General features: G+C 45.3%; 1 protein-coding gene across 1 annotated transcript; it reads left to right on the top strand.

The window, feature by feature from the left end:
- The first annotated feature begins 1,302 nt into the window (after window positions 1-1,302).
- On the top strand, window positions 1,303-14,568 carry mmp14a (matrix metallopeptidase 14a (membrane-inserted)). The gene is made up of 10 exons (XM_053416197.1): window positions 1,303-1,799; window positions 8,899-9,047; window positions 9,250-9,372; window positions 9,907-10,214; window positions 10,308-10,469; window positions 10,585-10,724; window positions 10,835-10,973; window positions 11,075-11,225; window positions 11,854-11,969; window positions 12,163-14,568. Exons 1-10 carry the CDS (start codon window positions 1,716-1,718, stop codon window positions 12,477-12,479), a joined length of 1,689 nt encoding a protein of 562 aa, XP_053272172.1. The 5' UTR covers window positions 1,303-1,715; the 3' UTR covers window positions 12,480-14,568.
- Window positions 14,569-18,529: the final 3,961 nt, after the last annotated feature.

Below are 18,529 nucleotides of genomic sequence, written 5' to 3'. Positions count from 1 at the left end.
AAACACACTTCCTTGCCATAAGCTTCTCAACAATGACGCCGGGCTCGCCACCATTTCCGAGTTAAAAACAAACTGTTCCTAAAGTCTTGTCTGTCCTTCTCGGGGAACGTGAAACCATTAAAACGCGGAGGTTCGGCTCGTGCTGTTGTCACCGCGGGGATACGAACACCAGGTTGCGGGTTCGGTTTGTGTCGCGAGCCGCTTCGCCTCCCTTGGAAGAGATTTAACAGTTAGCTTCGGGAGCTAACAGCTAGCCTCCCCTTCCTCTGCTCTCTCCCCTCCTCCGCTTCCTCGCTTCCTCAAGGCGGCGACACACCGAGAGAAAGCGGCTTGAATCATCAACACTTTGTATTTTAGCGGATCAATAAACGGCTTCTTTCGGGTGGGAAGCGGTGACGTGGTGAGAAAAGGCCGGAGAAGAAGAGGAGTACGTTACCATGTCAGTCGGCCTCGCTTGTTGACAAGTTCCGAGCCACTTCCGGGTGTTTTAGCTCATGACAGGAGGGGCGGGGCTTGTGATGTCATGAGTGTTCTTCTCTTTCATTCATAAAAGAACAAAATGTGATTTTTTTCCCATTCACAATCACAAAGTCTTGGATTTCGAAAAATAATATTTAAAATTAGAACTCTGAAGGGTTTCTATACAAGCTGGTTTTAATGTGTGACAGGAGATTGAAAGGTGAAATGTGTATTCTTCAACACCAGGTGTCAGTGTCCATCATCAGTTTCAATTCACAAAAACAACATCAGATGAAGTATTTTTGTGTTTATTAACATTTATAACATATAAAAGCTGGACACATTAAACTGATGAGGGAGAAAGATAAGGTGTTTGACCCCATGAGCAATCATATGAGCACATAATTAATGGAGTTCTCTTTACTTTTGATACTTAAAGTTAATATTGCTTCCAGTATTTCTATCAACTAAAATATCGAATGCATTGTTTTAAAGCAACACTATGCAACTCTGAATGGGCAACAGCGCCCCCTGCAGCCACACGAATACCTGCAGCTTCAGGGGGTCGATCATCATTTCACCGCAGCTCTATTAATCACTGTAATAACGCTATTACCAGCATCACCACAGGCCAAAGTAATACAAAAAGTAGCTTCAACATGTAATAGAGTAGCAAAGTAATAAAGTTTTTTTATACTTTAGTACTTTTTCATGCCGTGTTATCAAGTTAAAATCTCAGAATGTTGACATTAGATTCTCAATCATATCAACAATATATTCATGGAGGATGAGCCAGCTGAGGGGGAAATTACGTCACCACATCTGGAGGAGGACCCAGAGGAAAATCCACTTCTCTCTCTCCCTCTCTTCCTCTCTCTCTCTCTCTCTCTCTCCACGTCCTCACACTCTGAGGGGATCGATCACCTCCACCAGGAAACACGAGTCAGACTGGGAGAAGCAGGAGCTGCAGCCTCCTGATGATTTCACTCATTTTCTCTTCTCCTCGGTCGTTTCCAGCTCGGATCTGAAGCAGAGGAAGTTTTTTGTTCCATGAGGATCCGACACCGTGTTTCTCTCTCTCTCCCCCTCTCTCTCTCTCTCTCTCTCTCTCTCTCTCTCTCTCTGCCACGTTTTCACATCATAACGGGAGCTCCTGCATCCATCGATACTTTTTCCCCTTCACCGCCAGGACGTGTAGAAAGTTAGTTTTGTGAACTTTTTTCCTTTTGGAGGGGCGGTAGTTTGAAGAAACCAGAATGCTGCCCCAGCTCCTCACCCTGGCCTGTGCGGTCTGCTGCTTTGGTTTTACCTCGGTCTCTGCAGACGTGCTGAAAGCTGAGGTAAGTCACATGGAGACACACTCAAACCTTAAAGAAGTATGGATGTGTGTTCATAGATGCAATGTTTTCATGCTGTAATGTGTCATCGAGCTGTATTTTCCACTGGGTTCGCTCTCTTGAGTCCGTTTTCTGCACTATTAATGGTGAATTTTACATTTTGCATACATTTGTATTTATTTCTAAGCTTTATTGTGTTGGATGAAGGTGTAGTTGCTACCTCAAGGGTCTTTCAATCTCTCAACCTCTCAATCTGAAGATAGGAGAAGCTGAGGAAGAGGAGGGAGGAACTGTTTATACCCGTGTTTATTCTTCCTTCCTCAAAAACTCCAGATCTTTGGGCTTAAGAACTGATTTAAGGAGATGAAAGATCATCCAGGGAACAAAATATGTCATGTCAAACTTTGAATGTTGTTTTTGAAGGACAGGGTGGAGGAGGAGGAGAACCAGGCGTGTAGGGGTAGTGTACAGTTTGCAAAACCACAGCTGGGCTGCTTTGTTCTGAGAAAGAGAGGAGGGGGTGGGTGATGGTGATGTGGGGGAGGGGGTTAATAGTTTTCAGGCCGCACAGACAGCCGGCCAGGAAGTTGGTCCGCCTTCACAACAAGCTGGACATGGGGCTCTCCAGCTGGGGCAGTGTAGGCCTCTGCGGGGCCTCGAGGCTGTGAAACCCTCCTCCACCAAAGTGCAGCTTAACTCTCATCTCAACAACACATTTTGTCATCAGGCCGGTAAATGACCGGGTGCGAGGAGCCACGGGCGCCTCTGGTCTCAGCTCTGTTTAGATTTGAGCCCTGAAGGTAGTGGTTCGTCCCTGAACGGTCACAAGTTCACCCTGCAGATAACATCAACAAGAAGCAGTGTGGGGATAAGTGCATGGAAGGGAATGGAACACATCAGCATTAGGTCACATCGAGTCACAGGGACAAGAGAAATAAACACGCCTGATTTCTAAAATCAAGATCCATGAATTACTCACTATCTATTCCATAAAAACACATCCAGTCATAACCTCCAACAACTGCAGCTCATGGTATCCAATGATTTGTCCTGTGATCATTTCCCAGACTCACATCTCAAAGAGTTGCACGTCACACAACATGTCTCTCAGTGATGCACTAATAGTCAGCTGTCACAGGAAATTGAATCACTGAGAAAAACGTCCATTAGCAATAAAATGCAGAAGTAAAAAAGGAGAACACAGGAAGCAGGAAGGAGCGAAGGACGACCTTAGTCACTGACCACAACCGGCTGGCATGTGAGTCAAGCCAGACATGGTGGATAACTCCGGAGAGTCAGACGGTTTACGAGACGCCGCAGGCCGCTGCCCCCCCGCGGCCGACTTACCGACACAGTGATGAATGTCTGTAAACAAAGTGAGAAAACATAAGTGTTTACGGCACCTGGAGGACAACACCTCTAACATGCAGCTTCCCTGCAGCTGTGCATCACTGCAGGGCCGAAACAATAATGGCCCCGAGTGCAGGATTTATTGGGAGATCAGAGGTGAATGTGTCGTCTGCCGGTGCAGGTTGTGTGTTGTGATGCTGCCGGAGCCGCCAGTCAGCTTTAATTATGGCTTCAGGATGACATCACCTGAGAGCCGCACATGAACCCTGTGATCAAAAGATAGACATGTCTGTGTGTGTGGAGAAAGTCGACTGAACTGGAGCTGCAGAGACAAACTCGAGTGACACAGAATGTTTTAATTAAAGTCGCCGGAGCTCGGTTTTAATGGGGTTGGGGGGGGGGGGGGGGGTTGAGCGGAGCCACTAGACGGAGACACTGAACTTTGTGGAATTTTGCGGTTTCCTGGCGTTGCTCAACATCTGAACATCCCACTCTGACTTCACTCCGACGAGCTAAACCCTCACTTAATCCAAGCTGAGTGAAAAGGAGAAGCTCGGCAAATAGAGGAATAAGACCTCAGCTATTCCCTGAAACCCTCCCCTGGTGAGGCCTTCACACCTTCCCATCATCTGTTTTCATTCTTCTCTCTTTTTGCCTCGTCTAACCTTTTTCTGCCGAAATGAAAATGCAAATCTGGACCTCGCGAGAGAGAAGGAAGTGGGCAGCAATGAAAACAACGGAGTTTAAAACAGGATATCTCTGTATCTGGCTGAAACAAAACAAGAATAGGAGATTTCCCCGTCGCCATCTGGAGAACACACGTCTCGTGATCTCAGCGGAGGGCTACAGATGTGGCCGAAAGCACATCTGGGTTCAATTCTCTTTATCTCGACATAGAGTCGCTGTTGATGTAGCATCAAAGAGGAGGCCTTGCTCTGGATCAGTGCTCGCTGCTGTGGCAGGCGGCGGCTGTCACTGAAGAAATGTCAAAGCACTCAGCTGGATCGGCCTTAATGTGAAACTGATGGACTTCAAGGGGGAGAGGGAGTTTATCTGAGATCTACAGGGAGGACATGAAAGAGATAAATCTGCTGATGGAGTTGACTCGGTTGTCACAGGGATGGCTCCAGTTATAGCTTGATTGTTATTGGTCCAGCTCAGCAAACTACAAATGAAAGTAACCAATGCATAACCACATGAATTCACCAAGAATGAACTCAAGCGGGATGGAAAACATATACTGCATAAGGACTTTTATGTGTCATATTATAGTTTATATTTATATAATTTATAGTACAGGCTACTCAGTTCAGTTAAGGGAAAACTCCCTCAACTCTGCCGTTAGCTGGAAATAAGAAGTATTCCAGCAACACCACAAACGCGAGCATAGTCTATTACAGGTAAAAGTACTACATTCAAATATTTACATAAGTGAAAGCAAATAGGATTTATCAGATAGTGCACTGTAAGTACTCAGTGTGTAGAATGGAGCAGCGTTTACCAGCTGAATTAACCATTAAAATGACATATAAGAATATGTAAATAGTGTAATACATATTCATAAAGTATGAGTGTAAAAGTAAACTTTAAGAACTGTTTATTTTTCCTGTAGTTAATAGGATTATAGGAACATTAGTCTTAAAGTATACTGGTAACTACAGTTTGCAAGTATCTGAAAACTGTCATTTATATGGTATTAAGTTAAATGGTCCAATTAATCTTTATTGAACTGAATTGATCAGCACAGTAAAAGCACCCTGTGATTGTTTGATTATCTGACCCAGCAGAAGTGTTATTATTTTATATAAGTATCACACAGCGCGGGGGTGTTCGCTAACTGGGTCAGAGGAGCCCAGTAACGAAGGCGATGTGGGACTCAGCCCCTCATGAGCAGAACTCTCAGTTTTTTCCGTTGGCACCGAGCGAGAGGAACATCTGACTCAGGCCCTCAAATTGAAATCCAGCCATACTCTCCTCAGCCTCCTCTGCTCTCGTCCTGCTTTTCATTCACCGCTCCGTCCCCTCTAATGTCTTTACCTCTTCTTCTCTAATGTAACTCTGCACTTTAGATCATCCTCTGCCTGTCCGTCCCGCTCCGTCCATCCGTCCCTCGGGGCCGGCTGAGATTTAAGTGTTTCTAAAGCCAGAAAACCTGCGGATCAGAAAAACAGACGTACACAAAACAATGACACATTACTGTGAAATGCAAACACACAGTTAAACCCAGCTCCACACAGGATCACGCTATCATCCCTGTTTCTCGCATAGTTGCACAAATATGGACAGTCACCCACATGATGTGTTAACTAACACAATGACAGTTTTTCCTCTGAAAATGACAACATTCTTTTCACCAGAATTCTATAATTGCTGAGGGGATTTTTTGTGTTTTTTCCATTTTGTTTTATAAGAAGTGGTGGTAGGCTTTATTATTTATTTATAGTGCAAGCAGGAAATCAAATCATAACTCATGTGAGTAGGAGTGTGTGACAGTAGGTGCTGTCGACCACATGTGGGACACGGGGAATTTCAGACATGATGCACATCAACGCCATCATCCCTGTTTTCTTCTACTTGTTTGTGCTCACAGCTTGTTTGTCAAACATCTGTGGAACATCTGAGGCACGAAATCGCCTGACACATCGAGGTGGGCCGGTTGTGTCACCTGATATCAAGGACCAGTGTCAAAATATAGATGATGAGCTCAGCTTTGTGCTCGTGTATTCAGAATAATATTTTTTTCTCAAATCTGGGGCCAGGGAGTAGAACAGCGGTAAGAAATAGAAGTAAATTTAGATTTTTTACATTTATATGTTATATATTGTGTTGACTGTTAACACAAAGTTTCATTCTGGTCACCTTTTAATGTCTTTCATCCGCTTTACCTCATGGCCTTGTCTGTTTCTGCTATAACTTCCTGTACAAACGACATCTAACAAGGTAAAAACCCACTAGCGCTAGTCCGTTAGCAAGTTAGCTGTTTCTGCCTTTCACTGTTTGACTGAAATAACTTTAACACTGGACCTCCTCACAACCCCAAGCAGCTGAAGTTACATATTACATATATTTAAAGCTGCAATTAAGCAGCAAATCCACCCAATTAAGAGGCAAGAATAAGAATAGATTATTAATAGACTGTTAACAATCTGATGAATTGTCTGGTTCAGCTCTATAAGTGGTCGTGAGGTCAGAGCAGGGTCACAGGTCACATGTGTACATCACGCAGCTCCACTGAATCAACCTGTCCCAGCACGTTTACATCACACTATCTGTGCTTTATACCTTCAGACCTCATGTCACTGCTCCTCGCACACAGAGCCGGCGGTGTGTTTACCAAACCAGCCGCCAGCCCCTTTGACCACACATGGCCGCGCGGCGAGCAAACCCAGCTCCTCCGACGCCAACAATACCAGCCATGTACGAGTCTCAATAAATAGAGGCTTTGATGGTGGCTGCTGGGAGTTCCAGGGGGGAGGAGGAGGAGGGGTGGACGCTGGGATACCTGGCGTCCCGGGGCCGGAGGTGGGCGGTGTGTGGAGTAGTTTGGTGCAGGAGCAGAGAAGTGGAGGTCCTGACCGTGTGTGTGTGTGTGTGTGTGTGTGTGTGTGTGGGAGAGTGTGTTTTTATAGAAGCAGACGCGTCACCACACTGGAGCCACAGGACACACTAGCAGCTCTCAGCCGACGGGCAGAGCGAGTAAATTTGGTCGACGTTAGAGGCTGATTGACTCAGAGGGAGTCAGGAGATAAATCACATTAACTAGACGCTTAAATAATCCTGAGACATCTTGAAGGGGGGGGGGTATGTCGGGATTTGGAGAAGGGGGGGGTTGCGCCTCTGCGGCCCTCATAAGTGAACCTTGTTCTCCGGCCTCTCGGCCCACCACATGACGAACAGTGGCTGTGTGTGCACACCCAGGCCGAGCAGGACCAGGTAGTCCTGCCCAGTGGCTCCATCCCCCCCCCCCCCCCCCCCCCCCCCCCCCCCAGCTTCCCCTTCACCCGTTGGACGGAGGCTCCGAGAGGAAAGAGAGATATCTGAGGGTTATTCTGTGACGCCAGGGAAGGAATTCTGGGTAATTCCACCGACTCTATGTGCGGTGGAGATGAGAATGTGTGTCAACTGTGTGTGCAGATGCGTGGTCGGAAAGAAAACACACACTTAAAACAAATCCAAGAAAAGAGACAAGATTTTAGAAGATCGATAGAACTCACATGCACCATCTCTTATATGAAGCTGCTTAGCTTAGCTTAGCTTAGCATAAAGATTGGAAACAAAGGGAAACCCTTTGTTTCCTTTGTGAGAAGTGTTTGACATTTTGTCCACCGCCCTCAGTGGGTTTGAAAGCAATAGTAATGTATATTAGAAACTCCTGACTCGAGCTTTGTGTTCATCTCCAAGTCGTGAAAGTCCTTTTAATGTCCTCATTGGAAGAAAGGGAATAAAATGTCAAACTATTCCTTTACCAGTGTCTCCATCCAGTCTGAGACCACCGGCAGCAGGCAGTGGAAAGAATAGGTCGGCCTTTCATGTGTAAAGATAAACAGTGGTGGTTTTGGTCGAGGACGGACAGAGACAGGAGGACGAGGTCAGACAGAGACAGAAGCAGGAGGAGGAGGAGGATCCTAAACTTTGATGAAGCCAAACTTCTCTTTTTCCAGCGTTATGACGACCAGTTGTGTTTGTTTGGCTGCGTTGGTGCAGACACAGTTGTGGGTCACTGGGACTGAAAAGACGTCAGTGTTTTCACATTGTGTGTTTTTTTTGTCTTTTTTCGGTTCCTCTCTCGTCTCGTCTGGACATGTGAGGACTTTGGCTTGTTAAGAGTTTGGAAACGAGTTAATGTCCCAGTCACGTGAAGCGAAGGAAACACATTTAAAATGCTGAGTTGACACACTACACACACACACACACACACACACACACACACACACACAATCTGTGTTGCACATCTGATCGCAGGTTGAAACAGGCACTGATTTTGACTGGAAGCCGTGAAACTCCCACAGGTTCACACAAGAGGCCAATCCCTTCTTTTCTGTTGACTAAGATGTTTTCTGCTGGTTTTCCTGTTGTTTCTGGCAAATCTGCCGAAACCTCATCTGACGACTCAGACGTTCACAAAGAAACCAAAACAGAAGTTGCACAACACCTCATCATTTCCAACGTTGTAAAATACAAGTCTCCGCATTTTTTTATTTTGGCAGCAAAATCCCCTTTCCCTGCTGTTTCACACTAATGTTTTTAAGTTGTGTGTCTTTGTGTTGGCATGTTGTATTTAATGGAGAGATAAAAATCATACAGCAAAACTATTGTATCACCGTGTGAAGCCATGAGGAGTTTGTTTTTAGGGTTTAATCGACATCAGATTATGATTTTGCTTTTCCGCGTAAGAAAAACTCTCTTTAAGAACTCAAATCAATTTCAGTTTGAGACATAACGATGGAAATGGAGGTGTCAGATTCATCAGAAATAAAAAAAAATGTAGAAGAAATAGAAGAAGTCAATAAACAGGGTTAAACATAGAGCTGGTTGAGAAAGATAATGTTAGAAATAAACCAGGTCGAATAACACACATCTTCCTGATGACTTTAAATGGCTTTGTGACGTACTGAAATACCAAAACAGTTTCAAACTGTCTCAGGGGTGATTTCCAATGTCTGGCTTCCTCCATAAAGCGAATGATTAACCATTACACAAACAAAACTCTAACCCATCGTCCTCTCTCTCTCTCTCTCTCTCTCTCTTTCAGGCTTGGCTGCAGTCGTACGGTTACCTGCCTCCGGGTGACGTCAGAGCTCAGGCCATCCGCTCGCCACAGTCCATCCAGACAGCGATAGCCGGCATGCAGAGGTTCTATGGTTTGACCGTCACCGGCTCCATAGACGCCAACACGTTAGAGTGAGTCCCCATCAATGGCAGGGATTTAATAACACATGGCTGGTTGGTTTGATATGTGACTATCAAAAGTTATGGATTTCAAAAGTCTCAATGTCACCAGGACGAAAACAAAGGTTATCATTCACAGAAATATGTCTCCTTCACAGCAGGGGAGATATTTGACATAGTTTGACACATGTGAATATCTTGCGGCTGTTTTCAGGGCGATGAGCCGGCCGCGGTGTGGCGTCCCCGACAAGTTCGGCCCGGAGCTGAAGACGAACCTGAGGAGGAAGAGATACGCTGTTCAGGGTCTGAGGTGGGACAAGTCGGAGGTGACCTTCAGGTCAGAAAACACTCTCTACACACACACACCTATACACTGAGTCCAGTCGATTTGATTTATCATGTAAGCTACAGGGCATTGACATTTCTGTGAGTTCAAGCTGACCTATTCCAGTCTATTGTTGTGTGCGTCAGTTCAAAACCTAAATATTTCTGATTAAATATCATAGGAGACTCAAATAAACAGTAAATATTCAATTTTTTTAAGTGAAATAACAGAATTATTTGCATTTGTATTTTAAGAAATAACTTAAAGATCATGAATCGGTGACTTGACTGATATTTATTAATTGAAGATACTAAATATAGAATGAAATGCATTGCCTTCCTATGTTTCTATCCATCCAACCACTAAACATTGAAGTCTGTTATTATCCTGTTTAAGGCTTTTATTTTGAAGCAGTAAGTCACTTAAAGATAAACAGACAGTCCCGGGCCTTCTTACTGTCTCGCCTCTGTTCAGTTTGTTATTTTGATTTGCCTCCAATCATCCCAGCCCTTAAAATCGCAGCTTCTCCCGGTTCTCCTCCGACAGCATACAGAACTACACCCCCAAGATCGGGGAGCAGGCCACGTATGAGGCCATCCGAAAGGCCTTCAGGGTTTGGGAGAGCGCCATCCCGCTCACCTTCAGGGAGATCCCCTACAGCCACATCAAAGGCAAGGTCGACAAGTTCGCCGACATCATGCTCTCCTTCTCCGAGGGCTTTCACGGAGACAGCACGCCGTTCGACGGCGAGGGCGGCTTCCTGGCTCACGCCTACTTCCCCGGACCCGGCATCGGGGGGGACACGCACTTTGACCTCGCGGAGCCGTGGACCAGCAGCAGCGACGACCAGGGAGGTGAGAGAAGGACGAGTGGACGTCGAGAGATGGATCTGACTTTACACTAAAACGTACTGAACAGAAGTTTCTCCTCGTCTGTGTTCTCTGAAGGTAACGATGTTTTCCTGGTGGCCGTCCACGAGCTGGGTCACGCTCTGGGTCTGGAGCACTCCAACAACCCGTCTGCCATCATGGCGCCCTTCTACCAGTGGTTTGAAACCGAGAACTTCCAGCTCCCCGACGACGACCGCAGAGGCATCCAGACGATTTATGGTGAGTCGTTCGCTCAACTCCAGGAAACGTCTCCTAGTCTCATTTGAGGTATTATGCCTCGCTCTTCTAACTCCACTTTAACCGTCTTTCTCTCTCTCTCTCCTCTGTGCCTCAGGAACTAAGACCGGGGCTCCTCCTCCTCCTCCTCGACCCACAAAAGCGTCCAAACCCGAAAAACCAGACAATGGCCCGGACATCTGCGAGGGACACTACGACACCATCGCCGTCCTCAGAGGGGAAAAGTTTGCGTTTAAGGTACAGCTCCCACAGGCAAACACGAGCTTTTGGCAGAAAAGTTAATAAAAAGTAGTAAAACTAAGAACGTACATTAAAAGATAGTTTCTCTCCCTTCGTCTGTGCTGCAGGACAAGTGGTTCTGGCGTGTGCGTAACAACAAGGTGCTGCCCGGCTACCCGATGCCCATCGGTCACTTCTGGAAGGGCCTGCCCTCAAACATCAACGCTGCCTACGAGAGGGATGATGGGAAGTTTGTCTTCTTCAAGGGTAGGTTCCCTCTGGAGAATAAACCGAATCCACATTTGCTTTCCGTTCTCCCTCTCAGTCCTTCTCATCTTTCTGGTCTTTTCTCTTTCCTCCGTGTGCAGGAGACAGGTACTGGGTTTTCAGCGAGTCCACCATGGACAAAGATTCTCCAAAGAGTCTGGCCGACATGGGCACCGGCCTCCCCACAGACAAACTAGACGCTGCCCTGTTCTACACACCCACAGGACAGACGTACTTCTTCAGAGGCAACAAGTGAGTCCGTCCAAGCGACGTGTTAAATGATCCTCTGCTTATATTGACTGGATATCAGACCTCCGCTTTTAAATCACCTGTAAGAACTGTACTGTTACTGGGATTCATCCTCGTCCAGTTCCAATATGTCCACCCCCTCCTGACCTGAGGTCTAATAAGAAGCATCAGAAACATTCGTGCAGAGATTAGATCTATTTCCGTTTTTTTCCAAACAAACAACAGTTACCACTCGCTGGGCTTATCTGAAAGTAGCGCACAGCATTTCAGTTCCCTGAGTCATGCTTCATACTTATTTGCCTTTAGTCAGATATCTAACAGCCGAGGATGGAATGCACACAGCAAAGGATTTAAATGCAGAAAACCATTGAAACCGATGAGTCTGTGATGACACATGTAAAGAATTTACAATCCACAAGACTCTCTCTCTACCCCCCCCCCCCATGCAGCACAGAGATGTTCCAGATAAAATTCCTCCGTATGGGGCCATAGTCAGGATTTGAGAGTAGCTGAGGTTAGATTTGATGAGATAAATGACTTCCTCAGGACCGACTCTGTTGACTGAATTAATCTCCTGTAGCCGTTTCAATTGACTCTTTCTTCAACCGCTCTGTCTTTGTGTCCTTTGCAGATATTACCGCTTCAACGAGCAGACTCGCTCCGTGGACAGCGGCTACCCGAAACCCATCAGCATGTGGAGCGGAGCGCCAGAGAACATCAAGTCTGCCATCATGAGTGAGGATGGATGTAAGTTCCCTGAGAGCCAGAAGGATAAATTAAGGATTTTCGATTGATCAACGACCATTTGGATCATTTATACATCATTTAATTGGTTGTTTAATAATTTGCAGCTATATTAAGGACATTAAGGGATGGTCGAGTCCCCGGAAATCTTCTGTTAAACCTGGAAAAACTCACTTCTGTCCATTTTTTTTCGCAGCCTACACGTATTTCTACAAAGCCAACAAGTACTGGAAGTTCAACAACCAGTACATGAAGGTGGAGTCCGGCTACCCCAAGTCCGTGCTCAGCGCCTGGATGGGCTGCGAGAGCGAGGAGCCCAAGAAGGGCCGGGAGGAGGTGATCATCATCGAGGTGGAAGAGTCGCAGAGCGGGGCCGGGCCCATCGCCGTGGTCATCCCCCTCCTCTTACTGGTGCTGGTGGTGGTCACCCTGGGAGCGCTTTTGTTCTTCAGGAAGTACGGCACGCCCCGACGCCTCCTCTACTGCCAGAGATCCCTCCTGGACAAGGTGTAGGCAGAGCGACGGGGCGACCGAGAGACTGCCGCAGAGGGAGAGAGAGAGAGAGGAGAGAAAAACGAGGGCCGAGAGACGATGGAAACAGAGAGGGGGGGAGGGGGGGAGAGAGAGCGAGCGGAGGAAAAAAGACAGTGTTAAGTGTTTGGTGGTTTTTTTATTTGCCACGACAGAGCGGAAAAAAAGGAGAAAGGCCCAAGGAACTGAAATCAGGAAATATGCGTATTTGTATGTTAACTATTTACTTGTACTGTGTCAGGAGGTTGAAGATCAAAGCCACCGTCTCACGTAGAGAAGGGAAAGATGCAAAGACTCACCTCTCCTCTCTCACGTCCCAGGTATTCAGAACAACAGAAACATCCCTCCACGCTTCCTCGACTTTAACTGGACGACTCCAGCTGAACTGCTGTCTGATTCATGACTCCCCCCCCCCCCCCCTGGAAACTTCACAATTCTGTTTTTTAACTCATAAATTCATCGTTTCCTGTTTGCTGTCAAGTCCATTGTATTTTTTTCATGCAGAACATTATTGTTTGAATTAGACATTAATTCTTAAAAGTTCTAAAGACGAACCATGAAATATCGCCTGTGTTAGCATGATTTTGTTTTCTACCACTAAATAGAATCTGAGTTTTTCGGTAAAGCCAGAAATCCAAATCATCTAGTACTCATGTACTTGTACTTATGGTTGTGTAACATGTGAGAGCTTTGGCTTCATTTTGTTTACGCAAAAAAAGTGAAGCAAATATTCACATTTCTCAAAGTGTTCTCAATTATCGTGTATCAGCTCTATTGTACAACATTTTTAAAGGAGACATATGAATTTTAGTTGTAAAAGTTCTACAAAGTTAAGAAGCCTTCTCTCCTCGACAGAAAACACTGAAGCATCAGTAGTCCGCTCTATAGTGATGTCACAATGCTCCACCCACTGGCTAATCTGACACGCCCCTTTTCAAACATTCGATCTGGCCAATCAGAGTTGAATGGGCTTCATAGAAAGGGGGGGGGGGCCTTAAAGAGACAGGAGCTTAAACGAAGTGTTTCAGACAGAGGCTGAACAGAGGAGCTCCAGAGACAGACAGAATAATAGAGCATCCAAACATTTTTAAATATTAACACAAGTTAAAATTATGAATCTGGCTCTGAGCAGAATATGTCTCCTTTAAAAAAGCATAAATCATTAACAACCAACAGGATTCTCTCTCATCTGCTAAAGATGTTTCAGTTATTGTTTAGTTTTTTCTGGGTGAATTTAACGCAGCAGACTGATGTCACGTCCCTTCTGCCGTTAGGAATATTGGTATCGATGGTTCCAGACTTCTGAACATGCACACGTGTGGTTTATGATTCATATTCGATCAATCAGAAGCGATTTCCCTCTTGATTGTCACGTCCAAAAACGTTTTTTCTGCAGCTGCGACTCCAGAACTCGTCCTCCAGTTCAAGCAGTCAGACGGGAACTTGATTCTTTCTCTTTCGTGACGTTTTAACTCACAAACAACGGTTTTGAAAACATTCCAGTACTTTTGCTGTGGAGCACAGCTGCTTGTCCGAACGGGTCAGTGAGCGGTACAGTTTCCAACAATATGGTGCAATTTATTTGTAATTATTATCGTTGCTATGGGACATTGTTGTTATTATAAGTATGGTTATTGTTATTATTGTTCTCGTTGGTAAGGTTATGATTTTTTTTTGATTTTTTTTTTTGTGCATTGTCATATGGAGTCCTGCTGGACAGAGGCATAACATGACAATGGTGGAGGCGAATCCCAGTTTACATTCAGCACGTGGTGAATTAGATCCGATCAGAGGGTGAATGTTGGCACAGAATAACAAACGATGCTATTTATGAACTTTGACACTGATGGTGATCAATGGTTTTATTTTAAAGGTTTTTTTTTTAACTCAAATCAAAATTGAAGGTGAATTGATGCAGTTAATAACAATGATAATGGTAATGATATTTATAATGATGATCATATCAATAAAGTGGAATGAGATTTTTTTTTTTTTTTTTTTGTTCCTGTCTGTTTTTCACTTTTGTATTTCAGTAGATAAAGTGAAATTAAACTATTTTCTACAAACAGTCTTACATTTTCTTCCAATGCTTTCTGAATCTTTTCACCTTTTTTCTCAACACACACACACACACAACCACACACACTCACACATAGGCTAAAGGACAACAGTAAATACAGCCAAATATAAATGATATTTAAGAAAATGTAAAGTTGCTCTAAATATTAATTATATTATACTTTGGAGAAGTAAAGTGGAATGACCTCCACTAACCTGCCTTTTTTTAAACCATAGACTCCCAAAAGTGGAGCCAAATCTTCTTGATCGCTGCCCCCTGGTGGCTCGGTGTATAGCTCCTAAGCCACACCTCCTCCAAGTTAGTTTATGGGACATGGGCAAAACTACAAAGTGCAAAAAACTATTTCTCAAAGAAAAGATGCTTCAAAAGTTCACAGCCAGGATATATTTGCTTGACTTATGGATAGAGGGAGGAAGCGGGGACAAGATGTTCCTCAGTTGTCGGATTAAAACAAAAGGGAGGTGCAGTGAGACAAAGGTCAGGGACGGAGACGAATCCTCGAAGTCTGGGCACAGTTGTACCGCCGGTTGCTGTCCTGCAGTCATGTGCTGAGGAATGAGTCGGAAAAAAGGATAGAACGGACACATTTTTCAGAGAAGTGTGTTCCAGCTGAGCATCTGGTATTCCTGAAACATCTGAGCCTCTCGGGCTGCAGGCTGCATGTGTGTAGATGAGTGTGTGTGTGTGTGTGTGTGTGTGTGTGTGTGTGTGTGTGTGTGTGTGTGTGTTGAGTTTCTAAAAAGTTGACGCCCTGGCTCTCACCGACTAAAATTAATAGTAAAAACGTGTGAAGACAAAGAGTGGGCAAAGGAAAAGGCAGGGAAGGTGAGAGAAGTGAGAAGGCCACAAAAACACAAATTACTTTATTGGTTTGGAGATTTTCTCCCCCCCCCCCCCCCCACCCCTGCACATTTCTACCTAAAAAGCCCGTCTCTAAGCAGACCCCCCCGCCCCGCCCTCTCTCCCCTCTCTTATTTCCTCACCCATTGCAAAATAATTGTCTTTATGAGGCTTCAGTCTCAAACCACTCCTCCGCTCACCACAAGTATCTCTGCTCTGTTTTTGCTCTTTCTTTTCTTTCTTTCTCCCCCCCACCTCCCCCCCTCCTGTCCCCGTGCTCTCTGTTTTAACTCTTCACGCACTGCATTCTGGGAGTTTGCTGCTAAACAACAACAACAACCTGGGTAGATTTACAGAAATAGGACAAAAGAGCCACAAGAATGGAAGGAAAAAATATTTCTCGTTGAAGTTGTGGTTTAGTTTCCGAGAACCTCAGTTTTTCAAGTGACATTTTCCAAGATGCATCACAACAGAGAGGGTTATTTTCACACAGGAAAATTCCTGAAGAAGTTTATATTAATTTCTCCAGTTGCAGCCCAACGTGCAGTGTGTTTGACTTTCTTAAAAGATCTTAAAAGAACATTTGAAATTACAGTTTTATTTTGATTTAAATTGGATTTTGACACTCGTATTATAATGTAATAGCAGATTTAATGCTGAGTTTAGGTCGTAAACTAACATACTTCAAATTAAGCGAGTGACCGGACCTTGAGTTGAGATTGGCCGCTCAGATTTCCACTCTTCTCATGAAAGACACATTTCTTTTGCACCAGTTATTAAAAATGTGACTTGTCTGCGTCACGTGTTCGATTCCCTCCACTAACCCCTACCGACTGCTCACATCTGCTCCTCCACTTTCCTCCATCGCCGGCCAAACGCTGGTGTTTCCATTTGTCTCAGTGGATCTCTCTCATGCACAATAACCGTTTGGACCGATGAGTCTCCGCCGACACTCTGATGGATGTGAGGTCGCTGCTGCACTGTGTGGGAACACTGAAGGTTTTCAGATCGAATCTCTCAGCTGTCACAGCATTAGGTTGCAGTTTTTGGCAGTTACAGTAGTAGAGTCACCAAAGAGCTCATCACAGAGTCACAGCTTTCTAATAAAGCTCCATTTACATACATTATATGCTTTATAAATCAGTTATGAACGTTACTGGCTCGAATTTGGAGGTTTCCTGGTTGAGGAAAAAAAGATCTGGATCAAAATCCATTTATCAACAACCCAACTTGGAGTTTATTCACTGGTTATGCACCAATTTTGTTTCCTATGACCACAACTAATTTCCCTCTAGGAACCATGCTGAGAATTCACCGTTCTCTTCCAGGAAATGATTAGGAAACTACGGGACCTATTAAATTCACCTTGCAGCTCTCCCACCGAGGAGCTCTCCTCACAGAGGGGAAGTCAGACCAGAGACTGTGAAGTTCAATGTCATCAAAAGCTGCTGCAGATGAGTTTTGAGTCAGTAAACTCGTGGTGACTTTGCACCGAGCCGAGATCTGCCAAGAATCTGCTTGTCCTGTCCTGTAGGTCACCCAGATAAACACAGATGACTTCGCTGGCAGCCACGTTGGCTTCTTCTCCTCTTCCTCCGTCTTTGTCAGCCATTTTAATGCTGGACTCGTTCGGTGTGGCCGGGCGGCGCAGGAGCAACCGTCAGGCTCAGCACTCCTGCTCCGTGCCATGCAGGCAGGAAGTGGCCAGGACAGCTGCTTGCAATTCAACCTGAGCCCTTGTTTGGGTGACCCACATTATGGCTCAGTTTCCTCTGTACTGTAACTTTTTCTCTTCTTTTTCCATCCTGGTTTTCTTCTCCTACCGGACGTCCAGTCCCAGAACTCGAGCGTTTCCACTTTACGTTTGTACTCTGCAACATTTTCTGAGAAAACACAGACCCTGACAATACAGAAACTAATTTGCTCAAGTGACCTTAAGTTAAGGGCTTAAAGAAGTAAGATTTCTGTTTAAAGACAATGATATTAAAGTTATTTTTACATTAAAGTTTGCAGAAAACAACTATTCAACTCATTCCTTTTGTTTTGATTACATCATTTACAGACGACAATAAACCAAGTTTAGTTTTGTGTTAAAACAACGATTCCTACGTCTTGATTTTTTAACACAGGACTTTTATGCAATTGCGTGTTTTTACGATACATTTGTACTTTTATTCAAATAAAGGATCTAAGCCTTTCTTCAAACTCCCACTCGAGCAGAGGCATTTTAACAGAGTGACGTGAAATAAGACTGAAACTAATCAACTATTTAAAAAGTAATAACTTCTAAGAGACCACAAAGCTTTCTGCCCAACAAACAAAGACAGTTAGAGCCACAATCAGTCGGGTTCAAAATGTTCAGGCTGTGGAATTCTGTCCATCGTGTTAACCCAGGGTGCCCCATACCCCAGGAACACCCAGGTCAGGAAGCGGTCTCTGGGAACGAGTTGCTGAATCAGACCCTCCACAAACCCCCCCGACACTGCACCAGCACATCCTCACTCGACCCCCTTCCCCAGTCGGCTGTGCCAGGAATCCCTCCCTGTTCCTGGTCTGTGGGCACAACTACACAAGGCCTGTCAGCTAATCCTCAAACGCGACCACATCTGTCTCGTCCTTCACCTCCTCCTCCTCCTCCTCCTCTCTCTTTCCTTTTTATCCTCCATCCTCGCAGACTGACCTCACCTAACACCCCCCCCCCCAACCCCCTAAAACATCCGTCTCCCCCCTCCTCTCCCTGCCTCCCCTCTGTCGGCGACTTCTGCACAATAAGCAACATCTGGTTCTCATTTCAGGAAAAACCAAAACAACACGAGGAGGAGAGGAAGGGAGAGGTGGTGGGGGGGTCGGTGGGGGGTGGATGGGAGTAGGAGAGGGAGGAGGAGGGGGGAGACATTCACAGAAAAGCAGGATGTGAGAGGACGGTGAGTCGGGAGTCACATGTCTCACTGTCTGAGGTCTTGTGATGCTCCAGGTGCGAGGACACGTGTGAAGGTTGAATTCTGCCGCCTTGTTTAACCACTTTGAAGTTTCTTAAAAACACCTTTTTCAACATCTCACACCCTCTGTGGCCTGTTCAGTGACCAACAGTCAGCTGCTTCGGTCAACTGGG

Source organism: Pleuronectes platessa, chromosome 23 (assembly GCF_947347685.1).
Source record: "Pleuronectes platessa chromosome 23, fPlePla1.1, whole genome shotgun sequence".
Lineage (NCBI taxonomy): Eukaryota > Metazoa > Chordata > Actinopteri > Pleuronectiformes > Pleuronectidae > Pleuronectes > Pleuronectes platessa.
This window is presented reverse-complemented; position numbering and strand designations above follow the sequence as displayed.

Excerpts from the sequence above, each read along its gene's own strand:
- mmp14a (XM_053416197.1), top strand. The coding sequence starts at position 1,716 with ATGCTGCCCCAGCTCCTCACCCTGGCCTGTGCGGTCTGCTGCTTTGGT. Across the intron at positions 9,048-9,249 it reads ATAGACGCCAACACGTTAGA|GGCGATGAGCCGGCCGCGGT; the intron begins GTGAGTCCCCAT and ends GGCTGTTTTCAG. Across the intron at positions 9,373-9,906 it reads AAGTCGGAGGTGACCTTCAG|CATACAGAACTACACCCCCA; the intron begins GTCAGAAAACAC and ends CTCCTCCGACAG.